The sequence below is a fragment of the Littorina saxatilis genome, unplaced genomic scaffold (genome assembly GCF_037325665.1).
Source record: "Littorina saxatilis isolate snail1 unplaced genomic scaffold, US_GU_Lsax_2.0 scaffold_247, whole genome shotgun sequence".
NCBI classification, from domain to species: domain Eukaryota; kingdom Metazoa; phylum Mollusca; class Gastropoda; order Littorinimorpha; family Littorinidae; genus Littorina; species Littorina saxatilis.
Window position 1 is genome coordinate 96,621 of NW_027125824.1, and position 22,832 is coordinate 119,452.

A 22,832-nucleotide genomic window follows, 5' to 3' on the forward strand; every position below is an offset into this window, starting at 1 on the left:
AGTTCGTCTGCTGGAGTCCATTCGACGAAAGAAAATTTCCTTAGCGATATCAAAACATGAACAGAACACAAAATATCTGCCTCTGCCGCCACAGCAGAATAACAACATAACTGTGTACTTGATTTTTAACAAAACAGGGCTAGGGAGACTGACATGAAGTGTCAACAGAATTGAATGATTTTCACGGAACTATACAACCGCGCGTTAATCAATCGCCTGCGCAGGTAGACTGGTTGAGTGAATAGGATTCGATCAAACCGTAGCACAAACACTCCTCTTTTCTTTCAATAACTGGAGAAAGGAGGAATAAAGAGGTTACATACCTCGTCTGAATGACTATTGAAAAAAATGGTCTCAGTATGCGGTCATGAAAAAGCTCGCTGAAGCTGGCATTTTTCATGATCCGCGAACTTCGACCATTATTTTTAATAATCACTCAGACTCGGCATGTAACCTCTGCGTATATCAGACGTTATTGAGTATACTTTGATGTAAACCCACGTTTTTAATACCTGACGTCAGAGACTGTTCCAGACACAGAGACATAGCATATGTGAAATGATTTGTGCTGCCTGCTTTTGCTTTCTGTTATAGTGGTAATATCGTGCAACAAATGCCATGGTTGTACAAAAGCGTAGTGATACTTGGTGTGCAATTATCAATGTTAATAATTATTTTTCTAAATGGTGCAGAAAATTGAATTGCCCATGCACCTCCCTCTTTTTATATTTAGTCAAGTTTTGACTAAATGTTTTAGCATACACGGGGAATGGAGACGACGGTCGTGGAGCATGTATGTGTGTGTGTGTGTGTGTGTGTGTGTGTGTGTGTGTGTGTGCGTGCGTGCGTGCGTGCGTGCGTGCGTGCGTGCGTGCGTGCGTGCGTGCGTGCGTGTGTGTGTGTGTGTGTGTGTGTGTGTGTGTGTGTGTGTGTGTGTGTAGAGTGATGCAGAAAAAATACAGGACCGATCTTCATAAAACTTCACATGAGAATTTCTGGGAATAATATCCCTAGAGGTGTCTTTTTTTTTTTTATAGATGTCTTTGATGACGTAATTTCCGGATTTTCGTAACAGTTGAGGCAGAACTGTCACACTCTCATTTTTTGACCAATTTGATTGACATTTTGTTTTTGCAAACAATTGGATTGCATTTCAGCTTGGAAGATGTTCTTTATATAACTATTGAGTCTGGTCATTAAAAATCGGAAAATTCTAAATTAAAATTTGAGCAATACCTTTACGATGATTACGAATGGCTTGCGAATACTGAAGAATATGCATTCAGTAGGAGCATGTTGCTAATATTCGCAACAAGAGACGAATGGTGGCGAATGGTTAAGAACATTTACGAATGTCTTGCGACCATGTCCTGATCATTACGAATTATTGGGGAATTCTATTCGCAAGGGAAATTCGGCACAGTGTAAGAGCAGTATTACGAACAATGCGAATTGCATAATCGCTTTATTCGTAAAATGTTTGCAAGCACTCGCAACACTCGCAAGGCCACTCGCAACGTTCGTAATACATCCGCAAGACATTCGTCTTCGATTTGTATGCATTCGCAATGATCGGTAAGGCTTCGAATTTTCAATATTTTTTCCTGTCCATTCGTCTCTTTTTTTGCCGAATACAACATGTTAATATTCGCAAGGATATTCGGCACAGTGTAAGACAGGCCTAATAGCATAAAGAAGCCTTATTATGTCTCCCGCAGCGAAGAGTGGCCCTTTTCTGCGAGCTGCTTGGCTGGCCTTGATAGCAAAACGAAGACGCCCGTCTCTCTGCAGTCTCTACTGTCGTACGTCTCACATAGTCCCGAATATCCTTGCGATTAAATCATTATGAAAATATTGTATTCAGCAAAAAAAAAAAAAGAAAAAAAAAAGAGGAATGGACAGGAACAATATTGAAAATGTGAAGCGTTACTAATCCTTGCGAATCTCTTACAAATGGTTGCGAGTGCTTGCGAATTTCTACCGATCATTGCGAATGCATGCGAATCCATACACGAATTTCTTGCTAATTTATTACGAATGTTGTGAGTGGCCCTGCGAGTTTTTCGAGTGCTTGCAAAAACCTTACGAATGAAGCGATTGGGCAATCAAATGCTATGAAAGCTCTAACTGCGGCCGCGTCTCTACGTCACTTGTTCTCCAGTGGCCATTCAGTGAACAATATTTATGAGTCAAGTTATTATTTTCCACTGTATGCGTTATTTGTATTTTTGACCAAAATATGACATTTTACACAGATCGAGATAGTCAGTGTTCCTCCGAGACCGCAATGCTCAGCGGTCGAGGTGAACAATGACTGTCAAGATCTGTGTGAAATGTTATATTTCGGTCAAAAATTCAAATAACATTTATGTATCGATCAATGTTTAGTAAGAACTCTTTCATTCTTTTACGATTGAACGCACACAAACATGTACTCTTTTGCTGTTTCGGCTATCCGAATGATATGAGTTTTTGTCAGACTCAGACGTCACATGGCTCAAATAAGGAAAAACCAATGTTCAGTCGATACATTCGTTTTATTTCTCTTCGTCATGCCAAGAGGCATCACGAGAGGAGGGAAGTCCCCTACCCCTCAACCACAAGACCTTTCACCATCTGATAGTGCTTTGTCCGAGGGGTCCAAGAAGTCTGCTCCCCCTAAGATGGCTTCCACCGATAAGGCTGCTGCTTCAAAGAAGTCTGCGCAGGCTCCTCCCAGGGGAGAGCGGGTATTTTATACCATTTTGGGCTACCCAGGCGACACCACCCGGCTGAATGAGAAAATTCGCATCAAAACCGCCATTTACTTGCAAGACATTTGCTTGATATTCTAAATGTCTGTAAGGCATTTTTAAGCAATCGCAGTCACTCGCAAGCGTTCGTATGGCTTTCGCAACATTCTAATGGATTGGCAAGAAATGTTCCAAACATTCGTTAGAAATTCGTAAGCCATTCGCATTGTTCGTGAGGAATCTAAACCATTCGCAAGATGTTCGCATAATTCGCAAGGACAAGACCTATAAACAAAGGGTTACGAACGCCTTGCTAGCACTAAGAATACATTGCAATGATTACAAATGGCTTGTGAATACTTGCGAATGGATAAATTCCATGTTCACAGAATCTACTAGATCTCATTGCAAATCAACCCAGCCAGTAGACAACGAGTTTACAATTTGACAAAATGGATGTGATGACAGCAGAGCGTTTTAAATGTTACGCTGCTTCCATCACTGCCATAATAGTCTGTTAACACAATGCCTAAAGTCTGATTACCTAAGTCAATCAGTATTAAAGTGTCTACCCGCCAGTTAACACGGATCTTAGATGTTCTGTCTGTGACACAACTCACAATTTATTGTACAACGCATTGAAAAACTCATGAATTTCGCACTGTTCCTAAAGCACGGCATTTTGACATTCAAATCAGTACTTACGATTGCATTAAAAAAAAAGCAAAGTCCATTGTTGACATTCTGACCTAAGAGACTGTAAGGACATTATATATCCATATACATACTATTTGAATACGCCCACATGGACACACACACACACACACACATACACACACGCGCGCACGCACACACACGCACGCACGCGCGCGCGCACACACACACACACACACACACACACACACACACACACACACACACACACACACACACACCTACACACACCTCTTGTTCCTTTAGTAAATCGCAATACCTTTTATTTCGTTGCAGTATTTGCATCTTGTGGCGGAGACTTCGTCGTACAAGAAATACGGTATGTATTTTAAAATCAAATTAACAAGCTGTCAAACTCATTTTCACAAAACAAAATTGAGTAAACAGAAAGAAACCGTACTAAGACTACAAATCTGTCCAAATGTTTTAGTTCTAAGAACAGTACAATAATGGACAATGCTTCAACAATATTTAATTAAAAAGCAACTTTTAACCCATGGGTTGATTCCAATTCATAAACGTAAACCTGATTATGCCTTTTAACGAAAATGATCGGCTTTGGAAAGCGGCGGTTGCTACGAGAAAAGAAGTCGTGGGTGAAGTCTGAATTAAAACTAACAGACTCATGTACACTTGCATAATCATCAACGCTGTCCTGTTGTTCGCATTTCTGTCCAAAGAAAAGTCAAGACCTAAACTTAGCAAAAAATATATTGTTGCACCCAACCAATTCATTCATTCCCAAATGATTTCATGCACATTTTATGCTTGGTCAGTATGGAGATCAAATGCGGTATTATTAAAGGCTGACATAGTCCTATTTAATTAGTCTAATTACTTCCAGGGCTTTTCCCATCGTTGCGGGGATGTATAATTTAAGCTTCCTGCAAAGTTTTAGGTTTGAAGTCCTTACCAATTAATTAATTCTTTATTGCATTGTTTAGCAACAGTTCTCCAGGACTTGGGCTATTTTTAGACCGTTGACGTGTCGTAAACCAACGATGGCGTTTTAGACTGTTCTGTTTACATTCGACACTATCAACACCACTTTGCAATACTGAAATAGTTTTTTCTGTGTTCGAAAGCTACAGCCAATCGTTATTATATCCCCTTAGGTACAGTTTTATAACATTATTGGCACATTAAAAATTGTTTAATTAATTAATGAACGCTACGAGTATGGCAGCCTTTAAAAGAGAGAACAAAATAGGTTTATGGTACAACATTACGTATGCGTAGCTGAAAAATAATATAACGGTCAATAATGATGCGCACAATATAGAACTCTGTTTGTCAGCTCTAGCATCTACAGTTATAAAGGCATTGTATGGGTCTTATCATGAGGAAATAATGCAGGCATGTAAGAGTTATATCCGTTTTAGATTATAAAACAAATAGAAATAGAAATCCAGATAATTTCTAGGGCAAATCTATGGTTTTTAATATATCATTGCAAAACAATCAAACCCAGATGACCTAGTTATTCACGGAAGTTATTCTGTCTTCAACACAATGTTGTAATACAACATTTAATCTTCATTATGACCAACTTTTGTTCATAAAAGTGCCATGTGTGTGCCAACACATTACATCACAATTAAGGTACGTAATTTTGGGTAGTGCTGCGCTCTTAAGAACACGCATAAAACAGGGAAACTGATTATACAATGTTCATTAATCATAATGAATAAACAGAACAACTGTTATGGACATTTCAGGCAGAAGTTATGAGCTACCAGGCCGAGACCGTGTCACTTACGCTGTCACGCACAGAGCAGACGCCAATAGAGGAAGTCCAAACCGCGGAAAGTGAACCAGAGCAGTTTGTAAGTTAACAAAAAATGTTTCATTTTGTGATAGCATTTGGGGCGTGACCGGTTTGTCACTGAGCACCGCGAGTCCTTTCCAACCAAAGCTAAGCTCAGCGCTACCGTCCAATGTAGGCCGGCACGGTTGGCCTAGTGGTAAGGCGTCCGCCCCGTGATCGGGAGGTCGTGGGTTCGAACCCCGGCAATCTAGTGGCTGCTCCGCCTGGCGTCTGGCATTATGGGGTTAGTGCTAGGACTGGTTGGTCCGGTGTCAGAATAATGTGACTGGGTGAGACATGAAGCCTGTGCTGCGACTTCTGTCTTGTGTGTGGCGCACGTTATGTGTTAAAGCAGCACCGCCCTGATATGGCCCTTCGTGGTCGGCTGGGCGTTAAGCAAACAAACAAACAAACCGTCCAATGTGTTATAGTTGTTAAAGCGCTTGCATGTGGTTCGTTATATCTGATATTGTTAGTTAGTTAGCTGTTGCTTTTTGGGTCCAGCGGACCATAATAGGCCAAATCAGGACCCTATCTGATATTGCATGTGTGCATTAATAAGATAGCAGTAGTAGCGTTTATAGATTGATGGGACATATGTCATGTAAATGAAAATACCAGATTCCGTTTGTGGAATGGCAGGTTAGCCATGTGATGGTGTTTGAGGGAAAGGATAGCTGATGTTGCGAAAATGATTATTGCGGTAGTCAAATGTTTTTTTCAAGACATCGCAAAGGCGGGTTGTCGCTAAGGAGCATGTCGCGGTAATGATAAACATAAGAAACCTCGAGGAAGACATTAATTTCCTAAATCCATCTCACTCAAACACCAAGGAACAGGAAAGCAACATCTTATTAGGAATTACCCGTGCTTAAAGTAAATGCATAACACTAATGATCATGAGTATACTGGATGAAACCCACGCTAACCCCTGTCCAATCAAATATCGTTTCCAGTCTCATTGTTTGTTTGTGCCGTTTTTCTTTTCAGATTGAATTCAACGATGTGAAAGAGCTTACTCTGGAATATCAGGCGCGGTTGTTGAATGAAAAGGTAGGTAGCAGTCTAAACAACAAAAGAGTAATTAGTAAGGTGTGGCTTGCTCATCAGGTGAGTTTTAGCTACTACTCATGACTTAGCAATGGAAACGAGCATGATATGATGATAAACCACTGTAACGAAACTAAAGTCTGTTTTTTTTAAACAGGTATACATCATATAGATGTTGATCTAAAAGATTAAGTTATTGTATGAGGTATATTCCCCAGCTGCTTTTCATTTCAACGTCACTTAGGCCCACATGAATGGAAGAGTAAATGGATACATGCTATTTTTCATTTTAACCAGCATTGAAAACCTGATAAACACAAAGAAAAGGAAAACATTTCCTTTGTTAGATAGCGTATTGCTTATTTCACAATCATTAATATGCAGAGTCATCGAATAGTTAAATTCATTACCACAAAATGCGGGTTGAGCAGGAATATGAATGAGATACTCACAACAATTGCAATGCATATATACTACATGTGGAAGAAGTTATGTGGAGAACTTCGTAGGTATCTATTTCGTAGTTTAGTGTGATTTGCTGTTTGTCAAACACACACACACACACGCACACACACACACACACGCACGCACACACACACAAACGCACACACGCACGCACGCACACACACACGCACACACAAACATATGCACGCACGCATGTTCCGCACCTTTTAGGTTTGGATCAACGTGTTCCAAAATTGGATGGTCCCTAATTTTACCTAAAAGCCTTTTTTGACTTCCTTGAGTAATCAAGAGACTTTGATGAATAAGCAGTGGTAGGCTATTCCGGATGTTTTTGAAGCAAGAGCTTTGAAATGTTGCACACTTCTGGGGATTCAATTATCACCCGACATGACACCAGTTTGGGGTTACAGTTGGGTCGTGTTCGGTTCATAAAAAAACTTAGATTTCTCTGATATTTTTGAAGCTAGAGCCCCCAAAATTCACACACTTGTGGGTTTGGATGGTCCCCAGATATGAAACCAATTTACTTGCTGGAGATGATCTATCATTTCTAAACATATCCACTGAGCTATCAAGAAAACAAGTCTTCACTTCATCAAACTATGATGTCATTGTTTGATTTTAGGTCAAAACTTAGTGTCTGGGGTAATTTATTCTTTGCTAGACTATTGGTGATGACGTCATTAAATTATGTCATGTCAGAAATGAGATCCCTCTGAAGGCATCATCTGAGAAAATATTAGCATTCCGGCCATTCAGTTGACATAATCCAAATAAAGCGGACTATTTATTATGTAAACTAAGAAATATAACACATTTAACAGACATGTCCAAGCCTTTATTATATAATCAGCAATTAAGTCCGAAAACTGCTTTTGTTAAGCAACCAACAATTGTATTAAATCAGTATACACATAAATAGTGCACTGAGTCTCAAATACTGTTCCCACCTTGAATAGTTAGAATGGAATAATCACATCTGGAACAATTTCGTCATTTTTTTCATACAATCTAGTTCCAAATGATTTTTGTCTGTAACTTGCCATGTTTGGTGAATCAATGCTACTAAAGAACAATTGAACGTTATCATAATGCCTTGTCTGTTATCCTGCAATACAGACAATGAAGAGAAATCCCTTATTGTTTCTGTTTCACAGCTTTGTGCACAGCTGGAACGTCGCATTTCCTAACTTAACCTTTTATGGAGTTCTTGCTGAAAGATTTGTTCCCGACAAAAACATCGTCTCCAGTCATCAATCAAGCAACCAGCATCCAGACACTACTGATTATTTTTGGTACAATTAAAACATATCTTAGGCTTTTCTCTAATGCCTCTGCATTTTATGTTGTCTACTAACTTGAAATCCGAAAACAAATACACCACTACTTGATTCACAACAAAATACTTAAACGTGCAAAAGCATGTATTTTAGTAACATAGTTTACTGATAATCTTGATCTCCAGACCGCATATCTACAACATGTTCGGATAGTTCAACCATTCTGTGACGTGATGCGTCAGCTACTGACAGACAAGTCGACAAACCGACCATCGCATTCGATCAAGAACAAGTAAAACAAGTCGCGTAAGGCGAAAATACAACATTTAGTCAAGTAGCTGTCGAACTCACAGAATGAAACTGAACGCAATGCAATTTTTTCTGCAAGACCGTATACTCGTAGCAGCGTCAGTCCACCGCTCATGGCAAAGGCAGTGAAATTGACAAGAAGAGCGGGGTAGTAATTGCGCTGAGAAGGATAGCACGCTTTTCTATACCTCTCTTTGTTTTAACTTTCTGAGCATGTTTTTAATCATGTTTTTGGAATCAGGAACCGACAAGGAATAAGATGAAAGTGTTTTTAAATTGATTTGGAAAACTTAATTTTGATAATAGTTTTTACATTTTTAATTTTCAGAGCTTGTTTTTAATCCAAATATAACATATTTATATGTTTTTGGAATCAGAAAATGATGGAGAATAAGATGAACGTAAATTTGGATCGTTTTATAATTTATTTTTTTTTTACAATGTTCAGATTTTTAATGACCAAAGTCATAAATTAATTTTTAAGCCACCAAGCTGAAATGCAATACCGAAGTCCGGGCTTCGTCGAAGATTACTTGACCAAAATTTCAACCAATTTGGTTGAAAAATGAGAGCGTGACAGTGCCGCCTCAACTTTCACGAAAGCCGGATATGACGTCATCAAAGACATTTATCAAAAAAATGAAAAAAACGTCTGAGGATATCATACCCAGGAACTCTCATGTCAAATTTCATAAAGATCGGTCTAGTAGTTTAGTCTGAATCGCTCTACACACACACACAGACAGACAGACACACACACACACACACACACACACACACACACACACACACACACACACACACACACACACACACACACACACACACACATATACCACGACCCTCTTCTCGATTCCCCCCTCTACGTTAAAACATTTAGTCAAAACTTGACTAAATGTAAAAACAGCAACCTTCCACAACTGGAACACTTTGATACCAACCTGTATGGTGCGCAACAGTCCTCCACCCCTGCGTCTGTCAAGCATGTGACGACCATTTGAACATTGACTACAAGTATACACATTTGATCATTTAGTTGTTTGGTTGGCAGCGTGTTTTTAGTTTTTAGTAATGCATTGTTTTAGAGTTTCAGAACAGATATGATGAAACATTGTGTTTATCTTGACTTTCAGGACACTGAAAAATCACCTGACGCTACGGAAACCTGTGTGGAAAAAGGTTTAAAAACTAATGAAAAGATGCCCTATAGTAAGGACCAGATCTGCCATATCCTCCCTGCGCAGTTGGTAAAGCTTAGATTGACCGTGCACCCAGGCGGTGTTGCATCTAGCAGCGCGAAAGGGTAACGTGGTTTTTTTAAATTCTTATTAAGCAGTAAAACTTAATCCTAAATCCTGGACATAATTGGTTCGGTTAGCACGATAATGTACGTTTGGTTTCTATCAGAAACTGTCTAATGGTTTAATTACTTCGTCCATTCAAAGTTCATCGAGAGCATCACAGTCGTAATGTTTAACATTGATTTTATGCTTAGATCAAAGGCTTATACTGTCACAAATGTTGGTTTTTAAAAAGTTTGTTATTGAAAGATGGGTATATATGTTCCAAGTCTAAACAGGTTTGTGACGAATGATCAATGAAGCACACGAGTTACCGGACAGTCTTCGATTATTGATTTTAAAGCTGTGTATGTATTACCTGTTTGTGAATCAATCTCTGCCGGGGCAGCTGTTTGTGTGAATATGCAGTGGTGTCCGAGGCCAAATACATCGCTTTGGTTTGACTCTTCCATTTGTCTTTCATGTGTACGTTATTCTTACTTTTAAAGTAGGCTGTTACTTTGTTTATTTGTTCTTGTGTTCTTGCACACTTTCCGGATCAGAGATTTTTTTACCGAGGTCACGTGACCGCCGCCCAGCAAATTCGACCTGACAAAAACGTAGGGTACCAAGTGAAAATCGACGAAAATCCGGTAAAGGCACATCTTGGTAGATTTTACATACAAGGAGAAAGCTAAATCAGCTATCTATGCAGTGTATGTTAGTTTCGTTTGCTATCTTACGTTTGTCTTGTGTTATATATGTCATTTCTAAAGATACTGGTGTCGATCGCAGGAGCGGTCAAAAGGGGGAGAGTTTGCGTCAATTTTGAGGAGTACCATGACAAAACGTATCGTATTTCAGTAATGACCTGGTGGATTGCTTCGAAACTTTGAGCATCTCATGCCTACACACGAGTTCTCTGGGTAAAATGTTAACTCATTGCAGATATTTGTTGAGATTGTATGCAGTCTTCCAGAAAATGTGTTAAAACCCATCACAGGTTTGAGTGCTTACATCTAAAAATAAAGTACATGTACTGCCAAAGTTGTTTTGAGTATGTCCACTGGTGACATTTTGCTAGTCATGTTAGCACATGAGAAAAAATGGAACGTTTCTCTTGACAGTGGTTATCGATTAGTGACTCTCAAAACTCGCTGCGGTCACGCATGACTTGGCACCACTGTAGCACAGTTATCCAAATACATTGTATCATGTTTACAGGACAAGCAAACGTAAACTAGAGGTTGTACGTAAACAAAAAAATGTGGCAGTATATGTAACACTCGTTTGTCTGTAGTGCATGCGAAGTCATGATGCTTTTAGGTAAGCTTACGAACATATGACGAATCTAAAAACATTGTCCGGAAGATTGCTTAAAATCCTAACTAATATCTGGAACAATACAAAATGTTACTTGGAGTATGGCTCATGGGTAGGCACGTGATCCTCAAAGTTCCGAGGCAATCCAGCGAGTCATTGTTGAAATACAGCGGGTTTTTTCATGGTAATCCTCAAAATTGACGCAAAACCTCCCCTTTTTGACCTTTCTCCATATTGAACTTTGCATCAATCATTTGTCTGACATGCGAAGTCATGAATTGTTTTGGACAAAATTGAACAATCCTATGACGAGTTTAGAAAATGTTTTTCGTAACATTACATAAACAAAATTAAATAACTGTCACAATCCAAACTTTTACTCGAAGTACGTCTAGTCTGTTGCTAAAATATTCTAAAAAGTTTCAAGCAATCCACTCAGTCATTGCTGAAACACAGCGCTTTTTGTCATGATATCCCTCAAAATCGACGCACAACTCCCGTTTTTGACCGCTCATGCGATCGACACCTGCATCCGTGGGAATAGCATAGCACACGAAATATGCAAGCTGGCTAAACTAAACAAAGGTGATCCAGATAGTCAAGTGAACGGTCTTAACTGGCATATAAAGTTTGAATGAATTGATACGTCATTTAAATGCAATAAATGTTTTGCAAAGTTTATTTAGTTTGTTTGCACATTTTGCCATTTCTGTGGCAAACTTCCCATTGTAATCTTTGTTTGATTATTTAGGTTTTATGTACATTACATATCTGTCTGCAAAGATTCTGATTGGCTGATTTTGTTTTGCAGATGGATCCGCATTATGTCTAATTCTGGAAAAGAAAAAACTCTGGTGCGTATTCTCGAACTCTAAAGACAATGTGTCAGCGCTTTCTTTTGGGAAAATCGGCCAGCGTTTATATGATTTCTTAACTAGTTTCTGTAGGTTCATTTTGCAAGGCCCATAGATTTAATAACTGTTTAGATTTCGGTTTATTCAACTTTTTTCCATCTGTTAGTTAGTTTCTTTTTTACATTTAGTCAAGCTTTGACTAAATGTTTTAACATAGAGGGGGAATCCAGACGAGGGTCGTGGTGTGTATGTGTGTGTGTGTGTGTGTGTGTGTGTGTGTGTGTGTGTCTGTGTGTGTCTGTGCGTGTGTGTGTGTAGAGCGATTCAGACTAAACTACTGGACCGATCTTTATGAAATTTGACATGAGAGTTCCTGGGAATGATATCCCCGGAAGAGTTTTTCAATTTTTTGATAAATACCTTTGATGACGTCATATCCGGCTTTTTGTAAAAGTTGAGGCGGCACTGTCACACCCTCATTTTTCAATCAAATTGATTGAAATTTTGGCAAAGCAATCTTCGACAAAGGCCGGACTTTGGTATTGCATTTCAGCTTGGTGGCTTAAAAACTAATGAGTGAATTTGGTCATTAAAAATCGGAAACTTGTAATTAAACTTATTATTTTGTCAAACGATCCAAAAATAATTTCATCTTATTTTTCGTCATTTACTGATTCAAAAAACATATACATATGTTATATTTGGATTACAAACAAGCTCTGAAAATTAAAAAATATGAAAATTATGATTAAAATTAATTTTCCGAAATCGATTTGAAAACTATTTAATCTTATTCCTTGTCGGTCCCTGATTCCAAAAACATATAGATATGATATGTTTGGATTAAAAACACGCTCCAGCAATGGAACAACCTCTAACGAACAAACGAAAACCACCAACCAACAATCATATCAATATGTACGTCAACTGGATGCGTTATACTGGATGGGGAAGTAGACAAGCAGAGAGACAAAGAACGTGAAAACAACTTATTTTTATCATTGTATACCTTTTTAATAACCTCAGGTGTGTGTAAAACAACAGGATGTGTGTTATAGTCAATTTAAAACTTAATATTGGTCTGTTTTTTAGCTAGTGACGGAAATATATCCAGCGACTACAGACATATCTCTGCATGGATTGCCTGAACAAGCATCAGTCAATCATGAAAAGGTGAGACCTGTTTTCCTTACGGTGAACGATTGTGCGTTTCTAATAACTTCTTCGGTGGGCACCCAAAGCCTTGTAAAGCGTAACTAAAACATTCAGTCAAAATTGTTGTGCATGAATAAAACAACCAAGGAATACAAAATAAAGTTACAGAGAGAGGGTAACAAGAAACAGGCAGAGAGATTCTATCAGGCTTTAAAACAATGACACAAGGTGATGTCATATATATTTCCACTTAAAAATTGATGTCATTTGCGTGTTCCACATTACACTTGCTTGCAAATTCGATATCTGGGTGAAGGGCCCATAATATGAACCGCCTCGCAATATGGACCATCTTCTATTCTGACGAACAAACGGTGCTAGAGTGCTCTAAACATTTTAATTCGCCATATTTACTCATTCTAGATAACTTGCAAATATTAGAACAGATGCAGACGCAGAAACTCAATATGAAATATATGTTGTTAAATAAAATTGACTTATGGCATTTGCGTCTTTCATGCAGAGAGTTTTATAAAAATCCGATTCCCGGATAATTTTGTGTGACTTCTTCACTTGATCAACATGTAAAAATTTACTGCACGCACATTTGTAACGCTATTAGATCAAGTTCTTTAAATAGCAAAATACACATTGATTCTGGAGAAGAAAAAAAAGACATTTCTAAAAGTGTGTGTGTGTGTGTGTGTGTGTGTGTGTGTGTGTGTGTGTGTGTGTGTGTGTGTGTGTGTGTGTGTGTGTGTAAATAATTTGTGTCTGTGGTTTGCAGGAAGCATATTGTAAGCCTATACAAGAAGAACATCATCAAGTACGTGAGCTGACTCTGGACAACTCGAACAGAAAACACAGACGGAGAGAAAAACATGTTCCCCTCTCCCCCAGCTGAGGCTTGTCGTGCCGAGAGGGCTGCGTCTGTGTGTGATGTCTAATCAGCTGGACTTTAGAAGTAGAGTGAAGCAGTTTCAATTACAAACTTTGGAGCCTAGTCAAAATGCATACACTTATTGCGTGTGCCAACAATGCGGCGATTTGCATGTCGTTTTCGAATTAAGTGGAAAGTACCACCCAAATTATGTACTTTAATTTCGATTTGATGTGTTGGCGTATATATCGCACTTTTACGATAAAACTTGGTCTGTATGAAGATTAAATGTTGTATCTTTAAGAAAATGGTTCTTTTGACCCAACATAATATATCTGTGGGTTAAAATAGAATAACTTCCGGGAATAACTAGGTCAGCTGGTTTTTGATCGTTTTCTCATTGATATCTTAAAAATCATTACAGATATCCACTTGACATTTTGCAGAATGTTTTAAAACAACATTATCTGGATAGTGGCATAGCAGTTTGTAATGTTCTTGAATAGGAGACTATTTGAGATTTTGTTATTGTTGTCAATTTTAAGTTTGTTTTATATGTATTCTTATACGGACATAACTCTTTTATGTATGCATATAAGTATCTCCCTATGAAAGAATCCAGATAATATACCCTTCTAACATCATTGTTGACCGTTATTTTATTTCCAAGCCACAAGTACATAATGATGTGCCATAAAACCTATTTTGCTTACAAGAACAGCATTTTAATGTCAATACTGACCCACGTTCTATAATAAAAGTGACATTATGCTAACCATCACATGATATCGCAATTTAGGTATGTAATTTTGGATGATACATTCCCCTTAATCCCTTTTGCGTTTTTTTTTATTTTGCATGATCATATATATATATATATATATATAATTGTCAATTCCTGTATTGCATGCAGTGTATGAATGTATGAGTGTGCGTGCGTGCGTGCGTTCACTCGCGTGTATATGCTTGGGGGGAGAATGTCATTTCTAGACCATTTCTTATTTTTGTCTTGATAGTGTGAACACAAACATATTAATCAAGCAGAAGTCTACCAGCCAAAGCACTGTATTCCTGAGGCGAAGGACATATCGGCCACCTCAGTCGATCACACACACGGATCGCGGCGATGATCTTTACCCGTCAGAGAGAGTGAGAGTCCTGATTTACAGAGAAAGGGACCGCGAGATAAAGCCCCGGTTGTCAGAGAGGGAGATGGAGAATACTATATGGTTTGTGTGAAACCACGTTTACAAGAGTTGTTTTCTAAAATAGTGAAATGCAAGCGAGACCAACCTTTTCACTGTTTAAAATCAAAACAAATGTAAACCTAATACATCACACAGCAAGCCATGTATTTTTATGTTCATCTTTAATTCTGTGCAAGCGTGCCTTCTGCCTCAAACTTCCAGACGAAGTCGAAGTGTCAACATTCAAGATGCCTCTTCTTGAACCTCTCTTCCAAAGTGAACAATCTGACGTCAAAGAAATGTATCTATCAAGGACTCTAGGCAACAGCCCTGAGCAGTTTCGTTTGAAGAATCGGATAATTGGACGACACTCACCGTGTTCAAGTTTAGGTTCCCATTGTTGTGTGAAATTCCACTCTAAACTGTAGCCTGAGTTAGGTAACAAAGAATTATTCCTTGTTGTGTAACTTGGCAAGAACACAACCTTAGTCAGAATCAGAAGTGCATATGCCGATACCACACCAGCTTTGCTGGTACAATATGTCAGAGATGTATACCACCATGTTACGTGTGAAATCCAATTACACATGGAACCATGAACCCATCCCTGGAGAGACTCTTAGTTAAATGTACACCTGGGGGATTTTAACGTGTCTTCGGACAGTGCTACGTCATAAACCTCATTCTATAGCACAGGGACCCTGTGTTTGCTTTGTTTGAAAGTTTGCCGCTTTCTGACAATAAGCGAACTAATCAGAGTAACATCATGAACTGAATACCACCGTGCACGTACTCCCTGTTTGCCTTGAATGAAAGACTGTCACGTTTATGTTAAAAACAAACTAAACAAATCGTATATTTTAAAGACACATTTAATATCAAGGCGGTTATCCTTGTGATGGTATCTCAATAAAAACACCTTTTTCAGCAATACTAGCACCGCACTCAAATGATTACCTGCAGTTTTTAGTTTCTACATGCAAATTAATCGGATACTTCAAAGTAAAGATGATAAAGATACAAAATAACTAGGACAGTTGCTTGGGGGATGGTGGCTGAAGAGGCGGCGGAGACCCTTCTCCTGGCTGTTCTGTTGGGGGCCGTCGACAGGAGGTCAGGGAAGCTCATCTGCGACGTTGTCTCCCATGTCTGCGTCCTCCTTCGACAGTGCCGTGTATGATGCTTTTGGAGAGGGTGTCATACCTTGTGACGTGGCCAAACCACACCAACTTCTGATGCTTAACGGTTGCCAGCGGAGATTCTTGTAATGTGTTCTTGCTAAGTTACATAATAAGGAAGCATTCTTTGTTACTTAACTCGGGCTACGGTTTGGAGTGTAAATTCACACACAAATATGAACATATAAACTTTAACACTGTGAGTGTCGACCAATTATCCTATTAAGATACCTGTGTTGAAACGCTATCTTATCCAATAACCCATCATGCCTGTGCTGACACCATAAGGAAGCTGCTGAGCATTGCTTGTTGTTTTGGAGCAATCATGATGTTCTCTAAAAATCAACAAAACATGCTCTACCTGTAGAGTATCAATTGACTCTGTTTACTGTATGGTTTATTGAGCTTGTTTCTTTTGGAAACAAAACCAAAATGTTTTGACAAGGTTCATAGTTGTATGAAGTAAAGCGAAAGATGTTGATTGTACTCTTTGCTTTACTGTGATGAATTTGAGAGATTATTCTTGTGTACTTGTTTGTCATCGAGGTACTTGTTGGAGGCAATATTTGTGTTTAATAAAGATGTTATTTTGTTTTAAAATTATTTATTTTCATACGCTAAGCTATTATTTTGCGCAAATTATTCCTCCTGCAGACCAATTGACCTAAGAAAGTAAATGTGCCATTTTCTCTCTGTCCCTCTCCCACCCCATTGTTTTTCTTTTCGCTTCCATTGTTTTTGTATTTTTAATGGCAGGGATTTAATGGACCAGCAAATTAGATGGACCAGCAGCAAAAAAGATGGACCAGCAGCAAAAAAAGATGGGTTTCAACAGCAAAGTAGCTGCGATAAATATTTTCGGCAGCAAAAAATATACTTAGCAGCAAATTGGATATCTTAGCAGCAAAAAAGATGGTTAACCAGCAGATTTGCTGTTTGAACAGCTGAGATGATATTTAAACTGAAAATTAGATACTTTACCAGCAAGAAAATACAACTGACAGCAGAATTGATGGTCACAGCAGCAGAATAGATGATTGATCACAGCAGCAGATTACATGAATTCAACAAACGTGACTACATATGAACTGTTATCAGAGTTGTATCTGGGTCTTATTCACCTGAGCTTTGTTCGCCTTCTAGCAATTGTGGGGTGACATGTACTTTATTACGGCACGCTTTATTACTGAGACTGAGTATTTTCATCTTCTAGATAACTTCTTGTGACTACATCTGAACTACTGTGGGGCAACTGCATGTAAGTGCAACACAGTTTCAACACAGTTTGTCAAGTATGGATGACACTGAGTTTGAGACCATCCACCCCATCTCCCAAGAGGCATCATCCAGTGAAAATGAAGAATTGCCACCAGCAAAAAGGCGTAGGGGAATAGCCAGGGAATGGCAGAAACAACGGACTTTTGATGATGAAAAGGCTGCCGATGATTTTGTGTCTAGGGTGAGCACTTTATAGTTGAATGGTAATGAAGATCAGTGGGAATGATGATGATGATGGCAGTATGAGGAGTGATGATGATGGTAATGCTGATGATGATGATTGCTGTAGGGAATAAGGTGATGGCGAATGATGATGATTGTGATAAAAGTGATGGTGATTAGCACATACATACAGGTCGTGGTGATGTCGGTGGACAACAATGTTGGTGTCGGCGACGATAATACTGGCAGTGATTTTCCAGAAATGGTGATGGAGGTGATGCAAGTCGGTAGATGAGGAGAAGGAGTAAGGTGTTTCGTTCCTCGCACAGGCTTTATGTCGTTTCAGGATGAGTGGGCCATAAGCTACACACATAAGACGACTGATGGAAAGAAGGTGTACTTCAAGTGTAAACGAGGAGCCAGCTGTTTGGCGGGGATGTTCCTACTCTACAACACTGAAGACCAAACCGTCTCCTTGTATGAATCCGGCGAACACGACCACACACAGACACCGACCCGTACGCAAACACACACACACACACACGCGCGCGTGCACGCGAGTGAATTGCTTAGGTTGGATGCAAGGACTACTTCTCTCAGGACATGCAGACCAAAATTCAGGCCTCTGATCTCAGAGGCCATTGCTTTGTTCAATTGTATGACTTCCTACTGCCAAAATATGTTGTATTTTGTTGTTTTTGTCCATAATTCTGTGAAAGAAGATATAAAGTGAACATAAAAATGCTATTTTATGGGTTTTGAGATGAATTTTTTTGCTGAGAGTGAGAGTTTAGAACAAGAAGAGGTAAGACTACTTGGCCCTTTTTATGTGTTGTTATTATTATCTTTAAGGATAGTAAGTACTGTGTGTTTGTTTTGATTAATCCCATTGCTTCTAGAGTGAGTTAAGTTTTTGCAGAAATTGTGAGGTAGCATGAGCATTACCAGAGCGGAGAGTCTCTCTCAATCAAAACAAAACAATAATTATTAATCTTAAAATCAATCAATTAATAATTTTAGCTTGCAACACTTAACAGTTTGTTTTAAAATCATCATTCAAGTAAAGGACTTAAAGAAATAAATGAAACACCAATGGATATCATATTCATAAGTAAGAAAATGAAAAAGAGAGAAAGAAATATGGGGGGAGGGGGGGGGGGTGAGCAGTAAAAAGGCTACTATTCAACTTCAAGAGACGCAAAAACGTTATGAACATCAATATAATTGTAGAGTTCACTAACTTATAAATGTGTCCTCTGAAAAGCATTACAATGTTAATTTTAGTTGTAATTGTGAAAGATATGTTGACGAATACATGAAAGAATATTCAAATAATTTGCATCAACTTTAGTGAAAATACTTTGAAAGCCTGCACTATTTTACACACGCAAAAAAATCAAGATACACTGGCCGGGACTTGAACCCAGATAACCAAGCCTTAGGCTTGGGATGTTACCTTACATTACCAGCATGGGGGATTTTTGTGTGTTTATCTTTCCTTTTTTAGTGGGAGGGGGGCGGGGTCAAAAAAGCTTAGGCCTACCCTTTCGCTGGGATCAGATCATTCTAGCTCTTTTCACTGAAGTCTGGAGGAGAACTGCATCCTTCTCGTGGTCCCGTTCCAGATTCTGAAGTCCATGAAGCAGCACATTGGAGAGATGCCTGAAGAGCCTATCGCAAGTAATGTCTATGTCATTGAAACTGGCCAATGTGCACAAGATGCCAGTAAGTCTCTTGCGGCAGCATGCCCGATGACGAGCCTTTTTCACAAAAGAAAGTCCAATCCTCACAAGCTCAAATGTGCAGGCATGTGGTGTCTTCAACTTGCCTCTAGACACTTGGTGGATGAAATCCTTGGCCTCACTGGTGACAAAGGGCTCTTCGTCCGTGAACCCAAGCTCCTCTTCACACTTGCTTTCCAGCCAGCCTGCAACATAAGCTGCACTGCTCTCCTCACTTGCTGTCAGTGTCACGTCTGCTGTACAGATCTCCATGGAGGCTGCATCCTCAAAGTCAACACTAATACCTAGGCAGGTGTGCTCTTTTGGCGCAGACTCAACCTCGATAGACTCCAGGAAAGAAGCTGCATGTTTGGCGAGTCGTTTTTGGCTGGCAGAAAATACATCTCTAGATGTCATGAAGCAGTTTGCCCCGGTTGTCTGTCGATAGACTCCAAATTCACCTTCGAGTCTGTCACTTTGAATTTCTCTCAGAACAACATAGTCAAATCCGGCAGAAGTGAGCAGATAGTGGCAAACAGCTTTCAGACCTTCCATGGTTTGAACCAAAGCCTTCCTGGTGTCATGAGTAAGGCATTTTATCCGTGATGCTCCCTGCCCTGACTCTGCCTGCTTGAAAATCATCAAGAAAGTATCCAGGGAAGTTGAAGCTTTCTCTTGGACAGCACGATGTGGGTCATTCAGACGCTGATCTTGTCCTTTTCCAGATACATTGACAGTTTTCCACCAGTTGAGGACTGTTTCAATGAAGCTAGCCGTCTGACTGCATCCTCTCAACCTCAGTGCGGCAACCACTTTGTCATTGAAAACTCGCAAAACATGTTTCACATTTTGAAGTTGAAGCTTTGAAGGACAAACAGCAGAGTGAGTGAGTGGGCTTGTCTTGAGGATGTTGTCTCTCTCTTCTTTGTACAGCTGCACAACGTCTTCAAAAGATGCAGTTGCATCATCACCAAGCGTTATTTCTTTGGTCTTTTCAGTAATCCAATTGTTGCGAATGCACTTGAGGAGATGAACTGTATCAAATAAGAGGAACCAGGTACGCTCTTCACTCAGTGGATGCTTGGCTATGGCAGTTGTCTCTGATTGTCTGTCGAACAGTTTGCAAAAGTGTTGATTGACCTTGTGGTTGTCTGTTATGGACCCTAAAACATGACCACCTGCTTTCTCTACACGACCTGCTGCCTCCATCACAACGCCATACTGGTAGTCCGCTGTCAGCCTGTGCACGGGTGTCACAGAAATCATGACGCTAGGTCCCCTGTGTAGCGCCTTCATCATTACACAGAGCATGGACGTTGCTTTGCTGTTCTCATCATTTTTTGCCATACCACTCAAAACACCACCAGCAAAAGCAACAGTCGGCCTAATTTTCACTTCGTCGACCAACAAGAACACATTCTTTTGCTGGTCGATCTTAACTTTTTCAAACGTTCCTTTCAACACAGAGTCAGTGTCAACTGATGAAACTACAGATTGCAGCTTACGCTTACTGGGCAGCACAAGATACTCTCTTAGAAGTTCATAGTTGCAGTGGGGGAACGACTCGATGGCAAAACAATAATCATTGACAGAGTACTGCTTCTCAATCAAAAGCTGCAGCTGATGTGTAAGAAATGACAGTTTCTGGGCATTCTTATTGTCTCTACAGCAGTCAGACTCAGACGAATGAGAACGCAAAATATCTACAACTTTTCTGGTCACAGAATCACAGTGGGGTTCAAAGTTGACAGCTATATGAACTGCTTCAAGAAACTGACTGTTTGAATTCATGCCATTATTAGGATGCAGAATTTTCCCTAAGGGCACTCTTATTCCACTCTTAAATGCAATGAGAGTAAGTACACAAGTGAGTGTCGCTTTGTTTTCCACAATGATGGAGACTTCTGATTCGCTAAAATCATCGTTCATGAAGACACACACAAGCCGATCGTTTGTTCTATTGATGATGACATTCGTGTACTTTTTTCTCAATTCTGACTCTGGCCTGAAACTTGAAAAGTCTTTGATAGTATCCTTTTCCCTCCAGAAGGCTAGCTGACGGTCCTCAGCATTCGTTGTACGAGGTGGAGGTTTTGAGGTCGGCAGACATGATTTGAGAACATCAAATTCGGTTGGGGGATCAACAGGCCGTGCTTTTGTTCCAATCCCTTTTGCAGCATAACCTTCTTTCCAATGGCGTTCACAGATGCGATATGTTTCTGGATTGATCACAAAGTGTTCGCGTGGAGGGATTGCTGCAATCCAGCTCTGCCTTTCTAATGAGTCTGCTGGAAGTTTGAACAAACGACACTTGTTCGCCTTGTTGTAGTTTCCTTTACAGTTCACCACACCACACTTGTTCACCATTTTGAAACATTACTAAAAAGAACCTGCCATTTACAGATCAGGAACAGTGTACCGTATCCAAAGAATCAAAAACAGCAAATCACTTTGTAAAACTTTGAAGACAATCACAATGGATGACTGTTGTCAGGCGATTTAAAACAATACATCACATCCAAGCACTGGAAACTGATACAAAAAATTCACACTGTCGATACTTGAAGACGTAATCCAAGACTTCCTTCACTGAATATGAAGTAACTACAGTATCCGAGGCAATAGAAACTGCGATTCACTTTTGTAAACACATCAATTGAACACGTTGGTTGCCATTTTGAATGAAAACAGGAAGGAACAGTGTACGTATCCGGTTTTGTGCGTGCGTTAAAGAAAATAGTGCAGGCTTTCAGCATGTTCTTATTCGTCTAAATTAGTTTATATGTGATAATTCATCATTTAATTGTCTTTAATATGGTATAAACATTATATCGAATGCATGCTGAGTGTCGGATCTTTTGAAAACAGATCGTCTCTATCAACACAGAGAGAGAAGTAGCCCTTCATTAAATTATTGCGCGCTGCGTGTGTGCCAGACTCCAAAGCAGCAGCCCAGGGGATCTAAAAATAGCACAGCTCGCAGCAGGCGCAAATTGAGCATAGCCTTCGAGATTGTTAGCTGGGTTTTGGCTGTGCGTGTACTGGTAGAAGGAGTACTTGGTTGGATGTCAAATTAAAAAGGTCTGAAACAATGTATTTGATTTTGAGCGTACATCATGTGTTTCATTTGTTGACTTTGCAGAAGGCAATCTCAGTATTCTGGCTGCAGATCTAAAATCTAATCAAGCTTCAAGGTAATCGGTCAGTGATAATAGGGTTCTTCCCCTTTGCCTATGGGTAACACCGACAATGTCAATGCCCGTGCAAGATATTGATGCTGTAGTTGGATATTGGGCCTTTTAAAGAAAAAAGGAATGGAAGTGCTTGCTGCAGACTTCTTGAGTTCTGCACTGAGGCTGTTGCTATTGATGGGTGAATCATGACTGAATGTTTGCACCATGTTGTTTGTTTACATGGTACAATCATTGTCGCTGAATTTACCTAAGGTTGCAATGTA

General features: G+C 39.5%; 2 protein-coding genes across 2 annotated transcripts; one reads left to right on the top strand and one right to left on the bottom strand.

Moving 5' to 3' along the window:
• The first annotated feature begins 5,169 nt into the window (after positions 1 to 5,169).
• Positions 5,170 to 18,230, top strand: LOC138954296 (uncharacterized). The gene is made up of 6 exons (XM_070326176.1): positions 5,170 to 5,272; positions 6,244 to 6,306; positions 9,491 to 9,660; positions 11,772 to 11,814; positions 12,907 to 12,987; positions 13,757 to 18,230. The coding sequence occupies exons 1-6, from the start codon at positions 5,174 to 5,176 to the stop codon at positions 13,871 to 13,873; spliced, it is 573 nt and encodes a 190-aa protein (XP_070182277.1). The 5' UTR covers positions 5,170 to 5,173; the 3' UTR covers positions 13,874 to 18,230.
• On the bottom strand, positions 18,230 to 22,084 carry LOC138954295 (uncharacterized). Its single transcript, XM_070326175.1, has one exon. The coding sequence runs from the start codon at positions 21,740 to 21,742 to the stop codon at positions 19,211 to 19,213; it is 2,532 nt and encodes an 843-aa protein (XP_070182276.1). The 5' UTR covers positions 21,743 to 22,084; the 3' UTR covers positions 18,230 to 19,210.
• Positions 22,085 to 22,832: the final 748 nt, after the last annotated feature.